At 33.3% G+C, this 24,467-nt stretch overlaps 1 protein-coding gene and 1 pseudogene across 4 annotated transcripts in view; both read right to left on the minus strand.

Moving 5' to 3' along the window:
• The window catches only part of TTBK2 (tau tubulin kinase 2), a 221,075-nt gene that overhangs the window by 90,363 nt on the left and 106,245 nt on the right, over positions 1–24,467 (minus strand). For all 4 annotated transcript variants that reach the window (XM_031952168.1, XM_031952169.1, XM_031952167.1 and 1 more), the window contains one exon: positions 23,707–23,811. In XM_031952168.1, coding sequence (XP_031808028.1) covers positions 23,707–23,811 — 105 coding nt within the window. The remainder of the gene's footprint in view (positions 1–23,706; positions 23,812–24,467) is intronic.
• LOC116421556 lies at positions 7,688–9,096 on the minus strand (annotated as a pseudogene).

Consider the following 24,467-nt stretch of genomic DNA (forward strand, 5'->3'; position numbering starts at 1 on the left):
CATCAATAAAATGAAGCAAAACTGCGTGCTTGCTTTCATGCTTTTTTTTTAACATGATGTTTTCAGCTATGTTGCTAGATGCCTTCAATTAGGATGAACACAGCATCTAGGTTATCAGTTTATGTAGAGGGCACACAAAAAGGTGTGCTTGAATCAAACAATGGGGCATTTAAGGCTAATTACTTATTCTATGTAAGACAATGGTTCTATTAGCATATGTTTGGATAAATGACTCTTCTCACCATTGGTGCTTGTTGAATGTTTGGTGTTAAGATAATGATATGCTGCAAGGGTTGGAGGGCAGAGGGAGAGGGGCCAGAGAAGCATTTGGTGGGAGGACAAGAAGGAGTGAAGTTGACTCCAGACTAGAGAATCCAGGATTCTGCTTGCCTGCCTCTTTCACTTCTCCCCCTAAAAATCAAGGACTTTAATTTATCCTTGCTCTGGCTGACCCCAAGGCCCTCCAGGGAGCTAGCCCACACCCTACCACACTGATGGTAAATTATTTAACTTGAAAAGTCTACAAAAGCCAAAACTAAAATGGAGAGAGTTGGTGTGTGACTTTTGTTTTCAGGTAACTGTGCATTCAACGTAGCCTATGAAGCTGAGATGCAAAAAAGTATGAATCAATTCTCTGCTACTTATGCTAATTTTGGCCTGACAAATAACAAGAAAACAGAGGTTCTCCATCAGCCACCTACTGCATGGAACCGTTAGTTACAGTAAATGGAGAAATTCTGAATGCTGAGGATAAGTTCACTTACCTTGGCAGTATACTTTCCAGGGATGTCCACATTGACAATGAGATTGGCATATGCATTACCAGAGCTAGCTCAGTGTTTGGGAGGCTCTGAAGGAAAGTGTGGGAGAGAAAAGGTATTAGGCTGCCTACCAAACTAAAGGTCTACAGAGCTGTTCTGCTGACCTCATTTTATATGATTTTATATGATTTATATGATGATTATATGATTTACATGATTTATATGATGACCTCATGATTTATATGATTTTATATGATTCAGTCATTATATGACTGAAACCTGGGCAGTACACCAGTGTCATGCCAGGAAATTGAATTGTTTTCATTTCAATTGCTTTAGGAAGATTCTGAAGGTTGTCTGGCAAGATAAGATAACAAACATTGAAGTCCTTTGTTGAGCTGAACTTTCAAGCACTCAAACTCTATAGCAGAGAACAGAATTCCAATGATAGGCCACGTTGTTCAAATGCTAAAAAAAAATTTGCCTACATGAGTATTTTATGGAGAACTCACACAAGGCAAGTACTCACACGGAGGTCAGAAGGAATGATACAAGGATACTCTCCGAAGTTCTTTAGGATCAATTATGAGACATGAGAGACAGAACAGCCCAGCATGTATGTGCCCGCTTCAAAAAAGGTGCTGTGTTATATGAGCAAAGAAGAATTACAATCATTATAAAAAAAAACAAAAAACAAAAAACCCAACCCAAAACACATTAGATACACAACTTTAAAGAAAATTCTACTCCAAATAGTCATATAAGTTATTTGTGTCTAATTGGTGGCAGGGCTTCCCAAGATTGTATTGGTCTGATCAATCATAGTAAGATACATAGTACCTGGACCTCAACTCAGTGAAGTCAAGTCGGTTCTCTTAAAAACATGAAGGACAACAACCAGATTTGTGGAGTGTGGTTGTAAGGTGTTGGTCTAAATCAAATTTTTGCTATATTGCTTTTCAGTTTTCCCATGTAGGTTTTTTTTTTAATTAAATAGGGAGTTTTTCCCTAAGTAATTTATGTTTATCACTTTATTATTATTAGTTTGTTGTCTGTAGTTTCAGCATAATATGGTTTCCTTGTTGATCGCTTTTAATCTTTTGAATATTCATTTTTTTCTTTGGCTGATAGCATGATAGCAACTAGTGCTTTTCTGGATTTACTTAATGCATAGCAAACTTTTTTTCCCCTTTCCACTTCTATTTGATCTTGTGCATGTCTATTTTTAAAATGAATTTCTTGTAAGCAACAGATTTTAAGGTTTTTTTTTCTTATTCAAGCTGTAACTTTTTCATTTTATTATTTAATCCATTCATATTTAGGGTTATAAGAGTTAGGATAATTTTTTCCTCCATCTATCTCTAAAATTACCTTTTTTTCCAAGTTATTTTTTATCTTGTGTTGTTAACAATATTATGCTCCTTTAGGTACTTTGTTTTGATCTTTTTTTTTAAGGTGGCCCTATTCCCAATGGCTCTTTTTCTCTCAGCTCTGTTATCCTCATCTTATTTGTTACTCCTTTTCCCTTTAAGGTTTTATTAGTTCCCCTCTCAAGATTTTGTATGGTTATAGGTTTCTTCCTCCTCTCAGTAAAATAGATTCCCTCTTTTCCCCCTCTCCTTTAGCTAGTCCTGTTCCTTAGTTTTAAATTTTCATTTTTGCACTCCTTTACAAAAAGGATTTCTCTCACTTTCATTTTCCATGTTCTCTTTTGCTTTACTCTACACTCTCATTCTCTGACTCATTATCCCTATAATCATGTCTCTCTCTTTTCTTTGTATTCTTCGTACAAAGTTTCCAAGATATCCATTCTAGGCTCTTCCCTATAGATGCTTTCTGCCACTGAGAGTTTACCTCATGGATTTCTGTTTTTCAGTGTTATCTCACTCTCAGAATAATGCCAATTATTTCTTTTCTTTTTTTTTTTTAATTATTTATTTATTTTTTATTTAATAGCCTTTTATTTACAGGATATATACATGGGTAACTTTACAGCATTAACAATTGCCAAACCTCTTGTTCCAATTTTTCACCTCTTACCCCCCCCCCCCCTAAATGGCAGGATGACCAGTAGATGTTAAATATATTAAAATATAACTTAGATACACAATAAGTATACATGACCAAAACATTATTTTGCTGTACAAAAAGAATCAGACTCTGAATTATTGTACAATTAGCTTGTGAAGGAAATCAAAAATGCATGTGTGCATAAATATAGGGATTGGGAATTCAATGTAATGGTTTTTAGTCATCTCCCAGAGTTCTTTTTCTGGGTATATAATGCCAATTATTTCAAGTATGAGAGATGATTCTGTCCCATGGTAGGGCCCCAAACTCTGAGTAAGCCTTTTCTTGTTGACCGTTTTCCCTCCTATTATTTACCTGGAATTTTCCTCCCTGTGTTCATGCTCTCCCATTCCTCCAGGTGCCATTGTTTCTAGGGCATCAAATTCCTCTTCCCTCTCAAGACAAGCAGAATTTTCAAGCACCAAATCCCCCCCTCCCTTTACCCCCACATCTCAAGGCCTCATTCAGTGTAAAATTTTCATCTCTCTTCACCCATAGTAGCATTCATCTGTAGAACCTCTCTATCCCATTGATGCATTGTTGGTGGAGTTGTGAACGAATCCAACCATTCTGGAGAGTAGTTTGGAACTATGCTCAAAAAGTTATCAAACTGTGCATACCCTTTGATCCAGCAGTGTTACTACTGGGCTTATATCCCAAAGAGATTCTAAAGAAGGGAAAGGGACCTGTATGTGCACGAATGTTTGTGGCAGCCCTTTTTGTAGTGGCTAGAAACTGGAAACTGAGTGGATGCCCATCAGTTGGAGAATGGCTGAATAAATTGTGGTATATGAATATTATGGAATATTATTGTTCTGTAAGAAATGACCAACAGGATGATTTCAGAAAGGCCTGGAGAGACTTACACGAACTGATGCTGAGTGAAATGAGCAGGACCAGGAGATCATTATATACTTCAACAACAATACTATATGATGACCAGTTCTGATGGACCAGGCCATCCTCAGCAACGAGATCAACCAAATCATTTCCAATGGAGCAGTAATGAACTGAACCAGCTACGCCCAGAGAAAGAACTCTGGGTGATGACTAAAAACCATTACATTGAATTCCCAATCCCTATATTTATGCCCACCTGCATTTTTGATTTCCTTCACAAGCTAATTGTACAATATTTCAGAGTCTGATTCTTTTTGTACAGCAAAATAACGGTTTGGTCATGTATACTTATTGTGTATCTAATTTATATTTTAATATATTTAACATCTACTGGTCATCCTGCCATCTGGGGGAGGAGGTGGGGGGGTAAGAGGTAAAAAATTGGAACAAGAGGTTTGGCAATTGTTAATGCTGTAAAGTTACCCATACATATAACCTGTAAATAAAAGGCTATTAAATTTAAAAAAAAAAAAAAAAAAGAACCTCTCTGTCCCTACTAAAGGCCTCCTTTTTTTCCCCCTTCTTAGTCTTTCCCCCTATTCTTCTCACTGACGCTTTTTTTCTTTCCAAGAACACAGAAGTCATCTTCCCCTCACTATTAGCTTTTGATTTGACTCTAGTACCTCACTCATTCCTCTTAATTTTACTGTTCCCTTCCCTTCATTCCATGTAACCTCCCAAGCTGTAATATAGTACTACAAATGAAGTATTCATCCATAGATAAACATGATGTCATTAGGTTTTGTTTATGACGCTCCCTATTCACCTTTTCACTATTATTTCTACCAGATTTTTGCCTTCACTCCTCTCCTTATATACTTTTTGAAAAATATCATTTATTAGTTTTTCTCTTACCCTCTTTCCTTGTCTGCTGCATTTATTCAATTTTCCTGCACTGGGATGTTCAAGAAGCAAATAATCTTTTCAGTTCTGGTTTTCTTTCTAAAAATGTTTTCTTCTTTTTTATTATTGAATATTCATTTTTTTGTCCTAAATGCTTAAACTAAAGTTGGAAGATAAATTGCATTCTAAGCTTCATTGTTCTTCATAACACACTATTGCATCCCTTTCCCTTTTGCTAGTGGGCACAGAATAGTCTTGCATTATTTGATTGGCCCTTCCTTTGTATTTGAAGATCTTTCTTTTGATGGCTTGTAGAATTTGATATTGAATTGAATTGTTAATTTCAACTACTCTGTGTTTTGGAGATTGAAGTTTTAATTTGGGTTTTATTGGGCTTTTTAAATCCAGAGATCTGTGAATTTTTTCAAATGAAAGTTCATTTTCTATAGTTAGAAGTTCTGGATAATTCTCTTTTATGACTTCATTTTTGTGTTAAGGTGGTTTTTTAGTTTGTTTCATCCTTTCATGTTCTTCTGAGATACCTATGATCCTCAGTTACCTTTATATATCCTGTCTTCAAGATCAGTATATTTTGCTTGCATAGTAGTGGTAAGGCTTGTCATTGCAAATTCCAACTTAAATTCTGATCTCATAATTCTGATTTCTTTTTTTTTAATCACCCAACAACTGTATGTTGTAGTTCTATGTTTTCCTCAAATTCCACAAAATCCTCTTTCTCATAAAGTACTAGATTTTTCTTTATTTTGTAGTATTTATTCCAAGATTCCTGAACTCTCTTATGAGATTTGAAGGTTATTTTTCTTAATGTTACTGTTTTTCCAACTGATTTATTTGTTTATGTTCAAGGAGTTTGAGATTTTTATCTTCCTTAAAATATTTGGTATTTTCAATCTTTTTCTCTTTTATTTTTCTTATCACTAACTTACCAGTTCCTTGCCTCTGATTGTGATTTTCTTGGAGGCTGGATCTTCAAGTATCTCATGTTCTTCCCACACTGGAGAATTCACAATTCAGTCTAAGTCTCTGCCCTAGTGGACTTCTGAGGGGTCAGAAATGTCCTCAGCTGGGTGTTGTGCTCCATCCTTCAGGTTTTGTAAAGCACTGCACGGAGCCTCACACACATAGGTATCCTGTCTTGGTGACTTGTCACACTACCTCTATTCCTCAGTTTTTTGGCATGTTATAGGCAGTTCAAAATGATTTCCCTTCTAGCACATTGCACCACTAGTGCTTCCAGGTTCTAGCATCTCACAGTCTTTTCCTCCAAAAGGGCTATAAAAGTTCAAGCATACTTCAACAGCCTTGAGCTAGGGTCTCCACAGCACTGGAAGGGGAACCAGAGAATAGGAATGGGTTTTGATGTAAGTCTTTGATTTGGTACAATTATCCTTGCTACACTGCCAGCAGTGTAGGAGGTAGGGTAAAGGAGCTAAGTTAGCATAAATTCCTGGGCTCTGTTTTTTAATCTTTTAAAAAATTATTATTTTAGGTATCCTAGAATATGGAAACAACTAAAATTGCTATATCTTTGAAATATATTGTTTAGAGAGATTTGAAAAATTATGGGGATCAGAGAAAATGTCTAATTTATTTTGTTGCTCACATGATTCAGAAGTTGCACTTTAATATTATCAATGATGACAGTTAACAAGCCACAACTGAATGACTAAGTTTATCAATTATGTCTTTATATACAAAACAAGACTGAGATTTTCCAATTACTTAACTGTAGAAATAAGAACTATTTATAAAACATTGATAAAAAAAAATCAAGCATGCCAAATCACTGAATAAAAGCAAGATTTCATATAACACATTTGTATAAAATGCATTTAGTTCAAATATTTACAATGTAGAAGTTTGAGTTTCTATTTTCCCTTTAGTCCAATCCAGCTAAAACCCTTATACAGATTTTCCAATAATATTTGATGTGCTAAAATTACCATTCTTCTTAAGAACCAGTTCATTAAGAAGGTCTAATTTCAAAACAATCAACACCCTAATGAAAATTTAGTAGCAACACAGACATAAGATGAAGATGATGTCTTAGTCTGGTAACTTTTTAATAGATAATACTGATAAATCAAAATAAATGAATATAAAAATACTTATTAGGAAGTCAAATCAATCTTTTATTTTTTAATTTTATTTATTATATAATATATTATATTTTATTTATATTTATTTTATTTTTTAATAAAACCAATACAACTTCCCAACAGTGAATGTTTTTAATCTCAATGTGAAATTATCAAATTTCCTAAGACTGATGAACACAAATATTTTATCACTCAATCCAGGATGTAAAACATTTTTATTTCTTAGTCAATGTTCAATTAACATTTATTGAACTGAATTTAAACCACTGGTAAAAAATACTTTTATAGTGTTTTAAGAGATTGATTTTAGCTAGGGTATTTCTAGATAAGAGGTATTAAACATTTGGTTCATAGGCCACATATAGCCCACAATATTCTTAAGTGTAGCCCAAATCAGATTAAAATGTAACTGGGAAATTATCAAAATAAAAAATTCAATGAAACAGAGATAATATTATATTTTCAAACTTAGTACCTCCTCCTTTCTGTTTGAGTCTGAAATCACTGTTCTAGATTACCAAGTTATAAAAAAATAGATTAGGTATATGTGTTCATGTAAATCCATGTTAAACTTATTTTACCCTTTTCATTTCTTTTGCTTTTCATCTTTGTATAGAAACTCCTACAAAAGAAAATTAAGTATTTAACAAGTGAACTATCTGTACAAATGCTTCCATTATTATATATCACTCAATGGAAAGTTTGCATCATCCAAATTCATTGACTCAATATCATTTTCCTGAGGGCCATTTTTATTTTGAGGTTTCAGCATAGCTTGTATCAGTATGTTGGTAGCTGGTCCTCTTAAGTGGTACTATCTGAAGAGATTCTTTTTCTAGTTCAGATTTGTTACAATTGTATTTTCATCAAATTGAAAGTATCTTTGCTTCACTTTTTCTTTCTTTCTTTTTTTTTTTTTTTTTTTAATTTTGGTTGTTGAGACAATTGGATTTAAGTGACTTAACCAGGGTCACACAAGCAGGGCATATTAAATGTCTGAGGCCAGTTTCGAACTCAGATCCTCCTGACTTCAGGTTTGGTGCTCTATCCACTGTACCAACTAACTGCCCCTTTGCTTCACTTTTTCATCACTGCCTCCTGTTTAACACTATTACCAATTTTGGTAACTATATTATCCGGAGGTGGCTTAGAAGTAAAGTAAAAAAGATGGCTTTGTAAACTATTTCAAATTATTCCTAATAGTATCTTTACTTCTTCTTTCTAAGTTGGCCTAGATATATATATATATATATATATATATATATATATATATATATTCACCCCATCAACAATTTTTATCTTGCAAGACACTTTTTTCCCCCCTGGGATTTTCAATGTAGTGACTTAAGCCATTAGAATAAGATCCTGAATCTGGTACTATTATTTTTAAAGCTTTATTCAAAACATGTGCCAATTCTACTAGGTCTTCTTGATCATCACTTTTAGGAAATATTTCCTCATCCCTGCATTCATAACAAACCAGAATTTCTCCTTTGGCCTTAACTGCATCATTAACTTTTGAAATAAAAGTGAATTTAACAGTGCCAAATGTTAGAGAGCCTGAAAGGAGGTTCTGTAGATTATCCACACACTATACCACACTTTTTTTTTTTTTGGTATACAGTATGAAGTATCTTCACAGAGATTTCCCACTATTCTTACTTTTGTCAATGTTTAGAAAAACACAAATTTGATTCTACAAATCCATATAAGACGTTTCTAAGCCTCATGGGGTATTCCTCAAGAATTCCAGGCCAGTTCTCGAAGATGGAGACAAAAAGGAAGATGTTCCATCACCATGGCTTTGATTTGCTCTGAAAACACAATTGAGCTGGGGCTATTATCCCACAAGTTAAATGGTGCTAATTCAGTTTGAATGGGCTCTCTCTATATAGTCTTTTAAAATTGCTATCATTAAACCCTTAAAACAATAATAATGAATCTCTGAATGATAGCTTTCTCTTCAAGTTCTGAAAGAACAGCTAGAAGAGTGGTACAAATTCAAAAAGTAGCATCATTTTTCAAATGCAATCTTGCCTAACTTCTTCCATCTATTTAATTTCAGATCCCAGTTTACTATCCATCTGTAATATCTATCTAAGATATATAGATATATTATGCCCATATATATGTGGACCAAATCTATATTATATTCATCCAACTTTAAGTAAAGAGTTTTATATGTCTGTTTTTAGGATAAATAGATGCTATATAGAGGCTTTCTTTGCATTTAACTATATACTCACATACTCAGTGAATAACAAACTAACAGCTAAAAGGGTCTTTGAAGGCCATTTAACCCAACTCCATTTTAAAATGAGAAAATTGAGGACTGCAGAGGCAAAATAGTTTTAAGGTTTTGAGATTTTTTTCCTTTATAAATTTTATTATAATATTATTAAGCAATGCATATATATATGTATGTGTGTGTATTGGGGTTAAGTGACTTGTCCAGGTTCACACAGCTAGGACTTGTTAATTATCTGAAGCCACATTTGAATTCAGGTCCTCCTGACTTCAGGGTTGGTACTCTATCCACTGCGCCAACTAGCTGCCCCAGCACCTATATTTTAAATGTATATGCTCTAACATTAAAATAGAAGCTTTGAGAATATGACCTCTTGTTTAGTTCTTTTAATGTTTTCTAATTTGAGTTTTACTTCAAGATTATCAACTATCACACCATTTTTTCGTAATTTAATAAGGATATGGTAAACTTTAAACTATCTTTTAACATGAATTTCTAAATTTTTCTGAATTAAATGTGCTTTCTATAAATAATATTAGATTTTATTTTAATGCATTCTATAAATATTTTTATTTTCATTAGGGTTTACCCCATGTATATTTAATCTTACAATTGTTAGATTTATCTTTTCTTCTATTATTTACTATTCTATTATTGCAAAGATTGCAATGATGAAGTGGAAAGACCTTTGGACAAGGAGTCAGGAGAAGTGTGGATTAAGATGATCCCATTTCTGTCATTTGCTATCTGTGAAAGCCTAAAAAATCAGTTAAACTCTAGAATCATAGTTTTTGAACCTATAAAGTGAGGATAAGAATACGTGCCACCACATAATTGTTGAAATGATTATGAAGAGTATATGAAGAAAAGAAGATCTAAATAGGTGGTGTAAAGCACTGAAAGAAAGCCACTATACATAGCACAGACAAGAGAATGATTCAAGAATGTATGGATGTTTAAGGTTTTATTTTATAACCAGAATATTGAGAACAAAAATGGGAAGTCAGTATTGGAGGGATTGCAGAAAGATGGACACACCAAGCCATTTTTAATATACCTATATTAGTAAAACTATTCTGAAAAGCAAGTTAGAATTATATGCCTATATACTTTGACAAGAGATTCCACTGTATAGTATATATCCCAAGAAAGTCAATGACAAAAAGAAGTTTCTTATACTTTATGATTCCATTTTTTTTTCTTAAACAGCAAAGAAAGCAAAGTATTTATAGTAGCTTTTGGGGGACAGGAGGATAATAAAGTATGGGAAAGAAATTAGATGCCTATCAATGAAAGGATAACAAAAAAATTTGTGGTAGGTGAACATAAATATAAGATATTCAAAAACCTACACTGCAATTCTATGGTTTAATTATATTGCCTCTGTGCTCTCATTAAAAGGATGACTAACATGGAATAATACAAGATAGGGGAAATCTTGATAATCTATATTTTATCACTTCTTCCTTTTAAAGGACATATTATTCCCCCAAAAACTGCTGCATACTGAAGAAATGCTTATTATTTCCTAATTTTTTTTATTTTTTGTTTACAATATTTACATGTAGAGGATTGAAACTCCAAAAAGGTATGCGTGAATCAGACAACTGAGCACTTAAGGCTAATTACCTATTCTATGTGAGACAATGACTCTATTAGCATATGTTTGGATAAATGGCTCTTCTCACCCATTGGTGCTTGCTGAATGTTTGGTGTTAAGATAATCACAGGCAAGGATTGGAGGGCAGAGGGAGAGAGGCAAAGGCACTTGGCTGCAGGATGAGGAGAAGAGAGGTTCGTGATTCTGGACTCCAGAATTCAGGATTTTGCTTGTCTGCCTCCTTCACTTCTTCCCTTAAAGACCATGGACATTAATTTATCCTGACTCTGGCAGACCCCGAAGTCCTCCAGGGAGGGAGCCCCGTACTCCACATTTACTAATTCAGAACTCTTTAATTTCCTCCATTAATGTGATATGTTCGTGAAGATTTTTATTTTCAGAAAGCTCCCTATATAATGGTATATGAGAAACATATTGTCTATTCTTTTTGGTAAATATTTCAGAACTGCAGTCTTATTTATTACTTGGCACAAAAACTCCTCACATGCTTCACACTTTATTTATGGAAGCTGTCTTTTTGGCTTTCCTTTAAGGTACATAAAAATAGTACTGTTACTTCTATTTGTGTAATTGTCAGGATCAAAGTTTCACACCAAATGACATGCCATCCAGCCCAAATAGGTTTTTAATGGCCAAGGCAAGCCTAGAATACCCTAATTAATACACACACAGTGTCTCCACAAAATATTTTTCAGAGTTGAGCAATTTTTAACAGGCTCCAGTCCAAACTTTACCATAAAGAGTCAAGATAAAAACAGAACATTTAGGTAGAAACAGCCTATATTTCTAGTGGTGGCATTAAATAGAAGAAGAAAGATCAGAAGAAAAAGAGGAAAATATTGCAGCTAACATCAAAAGAATGGATGGGCTCATAGGAGAAAGAAAAGTAGTACTACTCTGATAGAAGTCAAAGCTTTCTACATATTCAGTGCCAATAGGATATAGTATGAGTTATAAGGTAAACCGAGTCCCCAAATCCACAGCATTATCTAGGAAACAGTGAGAATCAAATAGTAAAAATTTCACTAAAATGTCCGGGAAAGTTAATGGAGAAAAGTTCTTTTGAGAATCACAATTAAAATTTTCATGGTGAATTAAACAGGAATCAGCAGCGACACAAAACAAGAAAGAGAAAGGGATCTGAAGCAGACAAGGGCTGAAAAGCCATTTGAAGAAGAAAGACATTAAATCTGTTTTGTTTTGTTTTTTTAATACCTTTCCAAGCTTTTTATGCTTTTCCCCACATACTCTGAAATTTGATTCCTTGAACAAACAAGAGTCAACTTCTGACTTCTAGCATTTCCACTGGCTATGCCAGTGAAATTGGTAAACCTAATGGTCTTTTCTCAAATCTTATTCAATCAGACCTCTCTGCTATAGGTGGGAGAAAGTACACCCCATTCTTCTTCCTGAAACTTTCTCTTCCTCTTGCCTTCCATGCCACAGTTTCCTTTTAGTTTTCCTTATTTCTCAGATAGATCACTATTCTCCTCTTCTCATTAAGTGTATGTGTCTTAGCCTTCTCAGTCAGTAAATAAGCATTTATTATACACTTATTAAGTGCTTATTATGCACTGTATTAAGTGTTAGGGACGTGAAAAAAGGCAAAACATAATCTCTGCCCTCAAGGACCTCACAATCTAAAGGAGGAGACAATATGAAGACACATACATATGTACATACATATACACACCTCCATGCACCATATGCATGAGTACACATACATACATACCCCAAGACAGTATATTCAGGATAAATAGGAAATAATCAACAGAGTATTTAGAAAAGACTTCCTGTAAAATATAGGACTTTGGATAAAGCTTGAAGGAAGTCAGGAATTGAAGATGAAAAGAGAGATTCAATTTATCCAGTCCTAAACTCTTCTCTTTACACTTTGTTGTCCTTTGCTGATCTCATCAATTCCCATGGGTTCTTATAAAGATTATTAACAAATCTAGATATTCAGTCCTAATTTCTCTCCAGTTCTACATCTCCAACAGGATATCTCATTGGCATCTATAACTCCATATGTTCAAAACAGAAATAATATTTTTCAAACAAACATCCTTTTCCTAAACTTCCTTTTTTTTCTCCTATAGACTCCACTATGTTTCCAGGTATCAGAATTCACAATCTTAGAATTATCCTCTATCCTACATTCTCATTTTACTTCCTTCCTATCCAGTGATGCTTTTCTTTTAATGATTTTTTCTAACAGCAAATTTTATTGATTCCTTTTGCTTTCACATAACAGTCATTTCCTCCAGTATCTCTATATTGAAATCTTCCTTATGACAAAGAAAAAAAATTTAAGTGAAGCTACAGAATGTGGTGAAATCTTCTCTTTCTCTTTCATGAGGGAATCAGCATATTGATCTGTTCTCCAGAACTTCAACAGTTTTTCAATTACTGAAATGTTTGACTTCTTTTTAATGAATTTCTCACTGACTTAATTGTGTACTAGTCTCTTAGTTCTGTCGATTTTGTCTTAATTCATATAAATCTTCCCAAGTTTCTCTGTTTCTCACATTCATAATTCATTATTTCATTAAGTCATTCAATATTTCATTAAGTTAACATATCACAGGTTTTTTTTCCCAACTTTTTCCCAATTGAAAGGCATGTGATTTTTTGGCAGTTTTTTTATTATTATTACAAAGAATGTTACTATGAAACGTTTCTATCAGATTTCCTTGCAGTAGCAGGACTGCTGAGTTAAAGAGTTATCACTGTACAAAGATTTGAAAAAGAAAAACAGAAAAGGTGGTTCAAAAAAACCAACTAACACATCAACCAATGTCTGATAATAAATATTTCTGGATATCAATTTGGAATTATAGAAGAAAATTTAAGTGTGAATATGCTTGTAGCTCTAGATTTAGAAGCCTAGGACTTATACTTTCAATACATCACAGTCATACAAAGGAATGGTTACACACTGGAGTCTGTCATCATTTTTAAGTGTTATACTTTTTCGATGAAGAATTCTGAAATTCTATTCTCTGGACTTCTTTTCTTTTTTTTTTTTTTAATTTTTAATAGCTTTTTATTTACAAGTTATATGCATGGGTAATTTTATAGCAGACAATTGCCAAACCTTTTGTTATAATTTTTCCCTTCCTTCCCCCCATCCCCTCCCCCAGATGGCAGGATGACCAATACATGTTAAATATGCTAAAAGTATAAATTAAATATAAAATAAGTATACATTGGATTTATTTTCTATCCATCTTCTTCTCGTTGTGCCTTGCTCCTCCCAAATATATCCTTTAGCTCTGCTGTAATTTCTAGTCTCTCATTCATTCCAAGCCAACAACCTTGCTCTGGTTTCACTTTCCTCCTGGCCCATTTGTGACTGCCATAGTCAATGAGTTTAACTATAAAGTAGCTTCTATTCTTGAATTCTTGCCAAATTATGACCCAGAATTACTCTATCAACTTCCTCTGCTTCTTCTCACAATCTACTGAGCAGTGCTTAAGAAAAAAAAAAATCACACAACCATGGACTGTCTCCTACAAATCTATGTAATCTAATCTCAACTGAGCCCTCAAAGCAGCAAGGCTTTCTTTTTATTCTTTCCTAACTGATTTTCTTTAAAAAAAAATTTTCTACTAATATCTATTTTTTTATAGTGCCTAATTTCTCCAAATAGCCATCCCCCTCTCCCAGAGAGCCATTTCATATAACAAAGAATATTTTAAAAGAACAAAATAAAAAAGCAAGCAAAACTGTCAATACACTGAAAAAAAAATCTGGAGATATACATAATACTCTATACCAATGGACCTTCTACTTCTGCAAAGGAGTGGGGGAAAATGCTTTTTTATATCTCTTCTTTGAAGTCATATTTGTTTTTTGTAACTTTGCAACATTCATTTTTTAATTGTTTTGTAGTTGTTCTTTTCATTTACATTGCTGAAGTCATGTATAATTTTTTTGATTCGTTTATTATCAGTTCATCAGTTACATCAAATATAACTAAATCTTCTCATTCTTTTTTTTATTATAACTTTTTATTTACAAAACATATGCATGGGTAATTTTTCAACAATGACCCCTGCAAAACCTTCTGTTCCAAATTTTCCCCTCCCTTTCCCCGCCCCCTCCCCTAGATGGCAGGTAGTCCAATACTTGTTAAAATATATGTTAAGTCCAATATATGTATACATATCCATAGTTATCTTGCTGCACAAGAAAAATTGAATGCAGAAAGGAAAAAAAACACCTGAGGAAAAGAAAAATGCAAGCAAACAACAATAGAAAGAGCAAAAATGCTATGTTGTAATCCACACTCAGTTCCCACAGTCCTCTCCCTGGGTGTAGATGGCTCTCAATTACTGAACAATTAGAACTGGTTTGAATCATCTCATTGTTGAAGAGAGCCACATCCATCAGATTTGATCATTATATAATCTTGCTGTTGCCATGTATAATGATCTCGTGGTTCTGCTCGTTTCACTTAACATCAGTTCATGTAAGACTCTCCAATCCTCTCTGAAATCATTCTGCTGGTCATTTTTTAAAGAACAATACTAGTCCATAACAATCATATACCATAATTTATTCAGTCATTCTCCAATTGATGGGCATCCACTCAGTTTCTAGTTTCTAGCCACTACAAAGAGGGCTGCCACAAACATTTTTGCACACATGGGTTCCTTTCCCTCCTTTAAGATCTCTTTCGGATATAATCCCCGTAGGAACACTGCTAGATCAATGGATATACATAGTATGATAGCCCTTTGAGCATAATTCCAAATTGTTCTCCAAAATGGTTGGATCTGTTCACAGTTCCACCAACAATATATCAATGTCCCAGCTTTCCCACATCCCCTCCAACATTCATCATTATCTTGTCATTTTAGCCAATCTGAGAGGTATGTAGTGGTATCTCAGAGTTGTCTTAATTTGTATTTCTCTGATCAATAGTGTAAATCTTCTCATTCTTAAAATAGAAACCTTTACTTGGCCTTATCAGCACTATAAAAGATGTATCTGATCATTTCTAGGCTATATTTCATATACCATTCATCATAGAAATTTTTATCTGCCATGCTGTTTGCTATCTATGTACTGCTTACAATCCCCTACTCTTTTTCTCCTCTCTACTTTCCACTTTTTACCTTAGGGATAGTAAGCAGGTCAATACATTGCTTCTAGATAAAAAGTAAAGATAAACTTGGTTATGGATCCACTTCACCGTTCCTGTGATTCCTCAGACCAGACCTTACACATACTGACTCTTTCCAAAAGAATATAATCTTGAAGGCAGGAATGGACTCATTTCTGTATATGTACCTTTGGTATCTAGAAGGCATTTAATAGTGCAGGGCCTAAAGTCAGGATGACTCATAGCCCTGAGTTCAAATCTAGCCTCATATACTCACTAGATGTGTGATCCTGGGCAAGCCATTTAACTTTGCCTCAGTTGCTTCATTTGTAAAAAGAACTGGAGAACATAATAGCAAATCATTTTAATATCGTTGCTAAGAAAATACCATATGGGGTCACAAAAAGTAGAGATTTGTGCATTGAGCTATTGCAATTCTACTTTGCTCATAAATCATAGCATCTTCTTCGATGCAGGCAGACCATGCTGGGTGATCTTGTGCCAGTGTTTCCTATGTCTCACAACTGATTCCAAAATCCTGGGCAGTGTCAAATGAATCAATATCGGATATGGTTGAGGTTTTATCCAGGAAATAAAAATAAGAAGATATGTTATTATTAATTTTTCCATTTACTCTAATAACCTTGCAATCTTTTCATCTGATTATATTGCTGAAATCTGCTCTCTGTGTTGTCTTTATTAGAATATCAGCTCTCATTAGAATATGAGAAAATGAGCTTTATTGGATTTTAAGACAAGGACTGTCTTATTTGTATTTATACAGTTTGTATCTATCCTATACAATTTTTATCTTTTCTATTTGTTTCTATACATGCATAGAAAGAGATCTTTATATATATTTACATATATATAATTATCTTTCTCACATTTAAAAAGATGTATATCTATATAGTTATCTATAAATTTGTATATCTATTTATTTTTTCATTAATATATCTCTAAACTTTAGATATGAGATAAATAGGGAGATAAATATCAACTTATATCTATATACTTTTCATTAATCAAAAACAAAAACTATAGACTTAAATATATTCAGATACAATCATGGTTCTAACCAAAAACAATGCTAATGAATAATATAGTAGCATTATTCTCATGACATACTAACTAGCCAGCTTCCTGGAAACCAAAGTCTTTGGATTCCAGGGGGAACATGTTCGTAAAACTTAAAGTTATGGGAATTGAGGGAAAAGCATCATAGGGTGGCAACTTAATTTAACTAAAAAATAAAAATGACCGAGCTTGGACATAGATACCTGCCCCATTATGTGGATGCATCTACTATTCCCAACTTCCATTCTTGTCTATATTTTACTCTTTCTAGGGATATTAGAATAGGAAGGAGGTAGAATTTGGCAGATATAAGAGGAGATCTAAACAGGTCTCCAAACAGTTAAATAAAGTTAAAATGGATACTTGATTTGGGCATAAAGGATGATACCATAAACAAATTAGGAGAGTAAGGCATAACTTAGCATATCAGATCTTTGGAGAAGGAAGGAATTTATGAACAAAAAGAATTAGCAAACATTATAAAAGGCAAAATGGACAACTTAGATTACATTAAATTAAAAAGATTTGCACAAACAAAACCAACAGAACAAAATTAAAAGGGAAGTACAAAACTGGAAAAAAAATCTTTACAGCCAGTGTTTCTCATAAAGATCTCATTTCTAAAATATAATAAAGAACTGTATCAAATTTATAAGAATATCATTCCCTAATTGACAAATGGTCAAAGGATATAAACAGACAATTTTCAGATAAAGAAATTAAAAACATCTATAGTCATATGAAAAAATATTCTAAGTCACTATTGATTAGAGAAATGCAAATTAAAACAACTTTGAGGTACCATCTCACACCTCTCAGATTGGCTGAGATAACAGGAAAAGATAATGATGAATGTTGGAGGGAATGTGGGAAAAACTGAGACCCTAATGCATTGTTGGTGGAGTTGTGAAATAATTCAATCATTCTGGAGAACAATTTGAAACAATGCCCAAAGGGCTATAAAAACTGTGCATAGCCTATGATCCAGCAGTTTCTACTGAGTCTATATCCCAAGGAAATCATAAAGGAGGGGAAAAGATCCTCATGTACAAAAATGTTTGTAGTAGTTCCTTTTGTGGTAGCAAAGAGTTAGAAAATAAGTAGATGCCCATCAATTTGAAATGGCTGAATAAGTTGAATATGAAGGCAATGGAATATTATTTTTCTATTAAAAAATGATGAACAAGCTGATTTAAGAAAAGCCTGTAAAGATTTACATGAATTGATGCTGAATGAAACAATTAGAACCAGGGATACATTGTACACAATAACAGCAAGAATGTGAGATGATCATTTATGACTTAGTTCTTCTCAATGGTTCAATGATCCAAGGCAATTCCAATAGACTTTGGACAGAAACTTCCATCTGCATTCAGAAAAAGAACTATGGAGATTGAATAAAAATCAACACATGTTATCTCCCATGTTTTTCCCCTTTGTTCTGATTTTTCTCTCCCAACATAATTAACAAAGCAATGTGTACTAAAAATAAAGTAATATTTTAAAAAAGAGTTTAAAACTGCAGAAAACAGGAAAAAAAAATTTCTTAAAAAGACAACTAACTCATCATTTGCCCATGGCAGATAATGTAATCTTTGCTTTCTATAACTCTAGGACAATGAGCCCTTCTGGGGAGCTAGAATTTCTGGACAGCTGATGATCCCTTCTTAAGCAAGAAGGTTGTACAATTTCAATTATTGGCTAGACATCTCTTTAAGAAATATCACTCATTTCCCTGACTTTTTAAGAGTACATTGAACATATTTTAGTGACTCAGGGTTATGATAAAGTTAGGTTCTTCCTGGCTTTGAAATTCTATGGTTGGATGATTCTGTCACAGTAAATTATCAATATGGTATTGAACATAAGAAGGTGTTCCAAAAGTCTGTTTGGTGGGCAAAGCCACTAAAGCTTAAAGCTGTACTAAGACTATTGAGATACCCTTTATGTGATTACAATACAGTAATTTATTTCTATGACTGATGGTCTCAGATTGCTATGCCTTTGTGAATCTTGACTTCTAAAGAATTTATCTGCCTTCCTTCTTATTCTTCCTTTTTTATAGCAGTTCCTGATCCTTCTTTCTGTTTTCTGATTTACTTTTGGTCTTCAGATGAACAAGCCGTGTCACAATTGGGTACATTTGGAGTATAAAAATTTAGACTGAAGGCTTAAGAGACTTGTTCATAAGTAAAGTGTATGAAGGGGAAAGTGGGCAGCACAGTGGATAAAGCTCTGGGCAAGTTACTCAACCTTGTTTGCCTCAGATTTTTTACCTATAAAATGAACAGGGAAGAGAAACGACAAACAGGGACCTGACATGAAAACTTTCCTAGCCCAAAAGTATGGCTATTGTTCTTCATGATCGAAAAAGTCCAAAACAGCATTTTAATTATTTTGGAGTTAAGGTACAGCATGTCCAATTGTGGCTAATCAGATTAATGCAGGCTCAGAAGGCTAGATAAGGAACAAATAGTTCATACAAACATTTGGAATGAAGATGTTTCTAAATTTTGCCAAGAAAGCTCCACCTGAGGTTACAAAGAGTTAAATACAACTGAAATAACTGAACAACAAATGGATGCATGAGATTTGCTACACTGACTTTCTGACATTAATTTTGGCTATTCAAAGGCATTTATTATTTTTTTATCTCTCTTCCAAGTTGCAAAGTAAATAAATTCTAAATAACTATTTCACTTAGGAATATAATATGTAATTATGACATATAGTTAGGAAATGAGTGTCAGTTCTAAGTAGTTCCTGAAACCTTCAAATGCCACTTTCATTGCTTTTGACATTAGAAAGATAAATCCATGTATTCAACACCAAGTGGAGTATATTGTTCAGGTAAAAGTAAAAAAATACAGTAATATGTATAAATAAACTATTTCTCATTTAGCTAGGAAGGTTTTCACTTCAGTTTCCTCCTCAATGAACTTGTCTATCACACATACTAATTATTCCTTTAGGGAAAGAATAAAGTGAAAACAAACAGCAGCAAAATCTATTAGGGTTATTGTTTCTCTTGTGAAGTGAAATTAATTTCTTTAACATATTCTTATTTACAAAGGTTCTTATCCATCAATGCTTAATTGAATCTTTATTATGACAGTCTAACATTATGATTAGAAACACTAGAATTTAAAACTAGCCTCATAGACTTAGAAAATGATAGAATAGCTTTTTTCTTCAAAGAGCTCCAACCCAATGTCCCAAAAAGAAAGAATTTGTCAGATATAAAGGAAATGGCAAAGTAGCATGATTTAATGGGCAGGAAGTTCCTGGTCTCTAAACCATGAAGTCCTCGTTCAAGGTCATCTCAGACAAGTCCACACTGGCTGTGTGGCCCTGGACAAATCAGATTCTAAGCAGCTATCTCTAAGTTGGAGAGAAAGTGTCAGCTTGTATTGGCAAAAGAAAGAATTTGGTAAACCTGAGAATTTTCTTTACTAGTAAAATCATAGTTTTAGTCTGTTTCTAAAGATTAATTAAAATGGAAAGAAAATAAGGAGGCAGTACCCCATCCAAAGTAAAACAAGCAGATAAACAGGAATATGAGACTACTTAAACATAGAACTTCCACCACTTTGCATGTTTATCCCTGTATCCCTTCTCCAATTTTTGGCCCTTGTCCTTTTACTGTGACATAGACTTCAGTATCTTACCAGTCGATGCAAAAGTCATTTTTTTGTGTTTTAGTTGGAGGGAGTGCAAAGAATCACACCTGAATCCTTAACCAAATTTTTAATAAGTAAAATCTAGGGAAGAAAATTGGCCCCTAGTTTCCAATCCTCTTTCCTTAGCAAACAGAAGCCCCCCCCCCCCCCGCCCCAATCCTCATAAACTCTCAAACCTCTCCAAAATAGGAACTGTGCAAGAGAAATAAAGCAATTTCAGCTACCTGAAAAGTCTAGGAAACCAATACCCAAACAAGGTAAAAATTCAATGAACAGGAGAGAAGGCTAATTCCTAACTCTTTATACACTCCCTCACATATTCCTCCATACCCTCAGTCCCCATATCACCATCACATTCCCAGAAGTAGAACTACACAAACCGAACCACATACTTGTAATAGAACTTAACTCTATATCCCAAACTATCCTCCTTCCAGTTCTTCAAAGACTCCAAATTAGTAAATTTCTCAGGCTGTAACAGCCACGAGGAGTAGGGCTATAAGTAATAATGCTCTATGCTATTACAGAGCTTAGCCAGAGCTAAAAAAACAGGTATCTGGAACACATTTTATGTATATATGTGTATGTGTTGGGGGGGGGGGGAAGAGATGACTGCAAAACCCTAAGTTTGAAGGAAAGTATCCCAGTCTAGGGCCAATGCTGTCTACTCAAGAAGTCACTTGCGGCAGAAAGCTAGATTTTGAGCTTCTAAGGAAACCATCATCAAAGGGGAATCAGAAAATGAGTAAAAGGGGAAAATAATAATAGCAGCTAATATTTACATAGTGCTTACTCTGTTCTTAGTGCTTTACAATTATTTCATTTGATCCTTACAACAGCCCTGGGAGATATTATCTCTATTTAACAGGTGAGGAAATTGGGATAAACAAGGATCAAGTGCTTTGCCCAGAATCCCACAATTTGTACATGTGTGAGGAAGAATTTGAATTCAGGTCCTCCTAGACTTCAAGCCTAGTGCAAAAATATAACCCCCAAAAGGATATTACTAAATATCTCAGGAGGAAGAAAATTTAACTCAATTTTGAGCATAAACAAAGAAAACCGATAATAGAGGACACACCCTGACAAGGCATAAGACCCTATAGATACCCAAGAGATCACAGCAAGATGTTCCTGAATGGATTAAAAGAGAAAAAAAAGAATTGTGAATGCAGAATATATGGCCTACATGGAAGATATAATTGACAAAACAGAAAAGATATAATTGACAAAATAGAAAATTTCTCACCAAAGAAAAGAAAGAGAGGACAAATAATTGAGAATTCCAATTCCTGGAAGGGAAAGACAATCTGACAAAAGAGAAGTAAAAACTAATAACATTAAAAGAAAACATGACCTCTACATAAATAAAATATATTGATCTCAAAAACAGGATGCATAGAGGCAACTTAAAGATTAAAGGTCTCCTAAAAGAATATGGCAAGTCAAAAAATAATCATCTGAACATCCCAATATAAGAAATATAGAAGAAAATCATCCAAAACCTCTGAACAACAAAAACAACATTCCAAACAAGATAATCTATAGATCTTCTCTCAAAAAAAAAAAAAAAAAAAAAAAAAAAACAACTTATGTTATTAACTTCAAAATAATAGTTCCATTTACAACAAATTCTGGAAGCAACCAAGAGAAAGATCTTCAAATAAAAAGGAAAACAAATTTGAATAACATAAGAATATTCTGGATTCACCAGAAATTTCGGGAAGGAATGGAATGTGTACAAAAAGCAAAGGAATGCAAAATGACGTACCCTACACATCTAAGCCTGACTAGAAATGAAAAAGGATGGATATTCAATAACAAAGAGATATTTTAAATATTCCTAAGAATAAATATGATGTGATACAACAAAAGATACCAATAACTTTTTTTAATTATTAATCTTTCAAAAGGTACTACTGCAATACTTGAATCAGTTTGTTCAGTCATCAGATTAGGAAGATTTCAAGTATATACTATAATAATAATAATTGAGTCAAACTTCCTTACTTTACAAATGAGAAAACTGAGATCCAGAGGGGTTAAATGACTTGTCCAGGGTAAGAAACTATGATATTAATTCAAAATTCAACTATGAAAGCTAACTTTAATTTATGCTATTAGACCTAAAATAATGTTGACTGCTAGCATTATTCTCTAATGTATTTGCAATATACCTATTCCATTTACATTCTTTTAAAAGAATCTTGGCATTTTTATTTTTGGTCACTTCTTCCTTTAGCTGGTTGAAAGTGAACACATTTGTGACCTTAATTATGTTATTTACCTCAATCTCTAAAAATAAACTTATCATCTATAACAATAAAGGTTGATAAATAAATCATTACGGCTACCAGGGATTTACAGTAAATCAAATTTATGAAGATTCACTAACCTCTGGAGGGAAAACAGGTTTGTTTTGGTTTGAAAAATGCCTATATTCTCTATAAGTAGTACTAACTGATAGAATACCTCGATCCCTTCTGTTAACTCCATGAAGCATTATTTGGAGATGACAAGTGAGCAAAGGGGTAAATAATAACGTATAACATATCACTGAGAGTGGCAAGGTTTTAAAGAGAAATGGGAAACCAGTTATTTCTCTAACATTTCTTAATTATTCATTCAATGGTAGTGGTAGTGTCAGTGAAACTAATATATCAGTTATCTTGAATAACTTCTTATGAAATCCAAGGCATTTAATAAAAATTTTCCTGGATATAATTAAAGTCTAAGTCTATTACCAGGATAATCAAGAGACTCCTTCACAATTATCAGGCACTTAGTATGGATTTGTTTTCAACTGCATATTCACATTTTTTTGTTTATTATATACTTACCAAAAAATATTCAGCCCATTAGAAACTGAGAGAGGTAAAAGTTAATATTTAGAAATAAACTTAGTCATGCATACAGAAAACAGACCTTGGAAGAGGTTTAGCCAAAGTAGAAAAGACTCCCACCTCTACCAGAAAAATATGTCCCTTAAATAAAAGGCTATTAAATTAAAAAAAAAAAAAGAAAAAAAAAAGAAAAATATGTCCCTGATCAATGGGCCACTCTTACTCTGCCATTGATAGGACTGGTTTTCTGGGGCACTTCTTTCAATAGTAAATTACTAATGAATTTAAGTCTAAGATGAAGACATAAAACCTAATATGTTACTTTCTGGAGGGAAGTTCAATCCATTATGAAAAGGGTACTCTCCCTAAGTGTAACTACATAAACAACAGAGTAACTCCTAGATACATAAAAATAGTGAAGTAAAGTCTTACTGGTCGGACATCACCACAGGAATTGGTAAACTGTCGAGCCAAGCCAAAATCCAGCATATAACATTTTCTACAAGTACTAGGAAAACGGCCCATGGCAAAATTCGACTAGAAAAAAAAAATAAGAAAAACAGACTTATATTATGCTTAGCCATCATACTTTGTGTTCATTTTTAAAATTTCAGTTTTAATTATAAAGCATAAACTTCTTAAATACAATAAACTAATTATAGGATATTGGAGATATGACATTTTGGAGACCATTTTATCCAATCCTTCCAATTTACAAATTGATTGAATCAGAGAAATTACATAGCAAGACAATAATAGCAAACCTGGAACTGAGATTCAGAGAGATTGTACTGGTAAATGTTTAACACAAGATGCTCTTTAAGTTTAATCTGCAATATTAATATTTTCTCCATCATTTTCTTAATTTTAGACAATATCAAGAAAACAATAAATCAAAGTCCTACTTTGTTAAGTCTAAACAATTAAGAAAATTATTAAATCAAAGTCCTACTTTTGTAAATCTAAACAATCAAGAAAACAATACATCAAATCCTGTATTATAATATGTGTCAGTTTCTGAGGTATATATATTTAATCACATTGAAAATTTAATAAATGGCTCTCAAAAGGTAGTATGAGGTGGTTCCAACATAACCATGATTTCAAGAATTCTGAATCTTAGACCTGTGGTTATTCTACTATATAATATTGATATTTTATTAAATAGTAACAATTTCACCCTATTTATGTCC

The sequence above is a fragment of the Sarcophilus harrisii genome, chromosome 2, assembly GCF_902635505.1.
Source record: "Sarcophilus harrisii chromosome 2, mSarHar1.11, whole genome shotgun sequence".
NCBI classification, from domain to species: domain Eukaryota; kingdom Metazoa; phylum Chordata; class Mammalia; order Dasyuromorphia; family Dasyuridae; genus Sarcophilus; species Sarcophilus harrisii.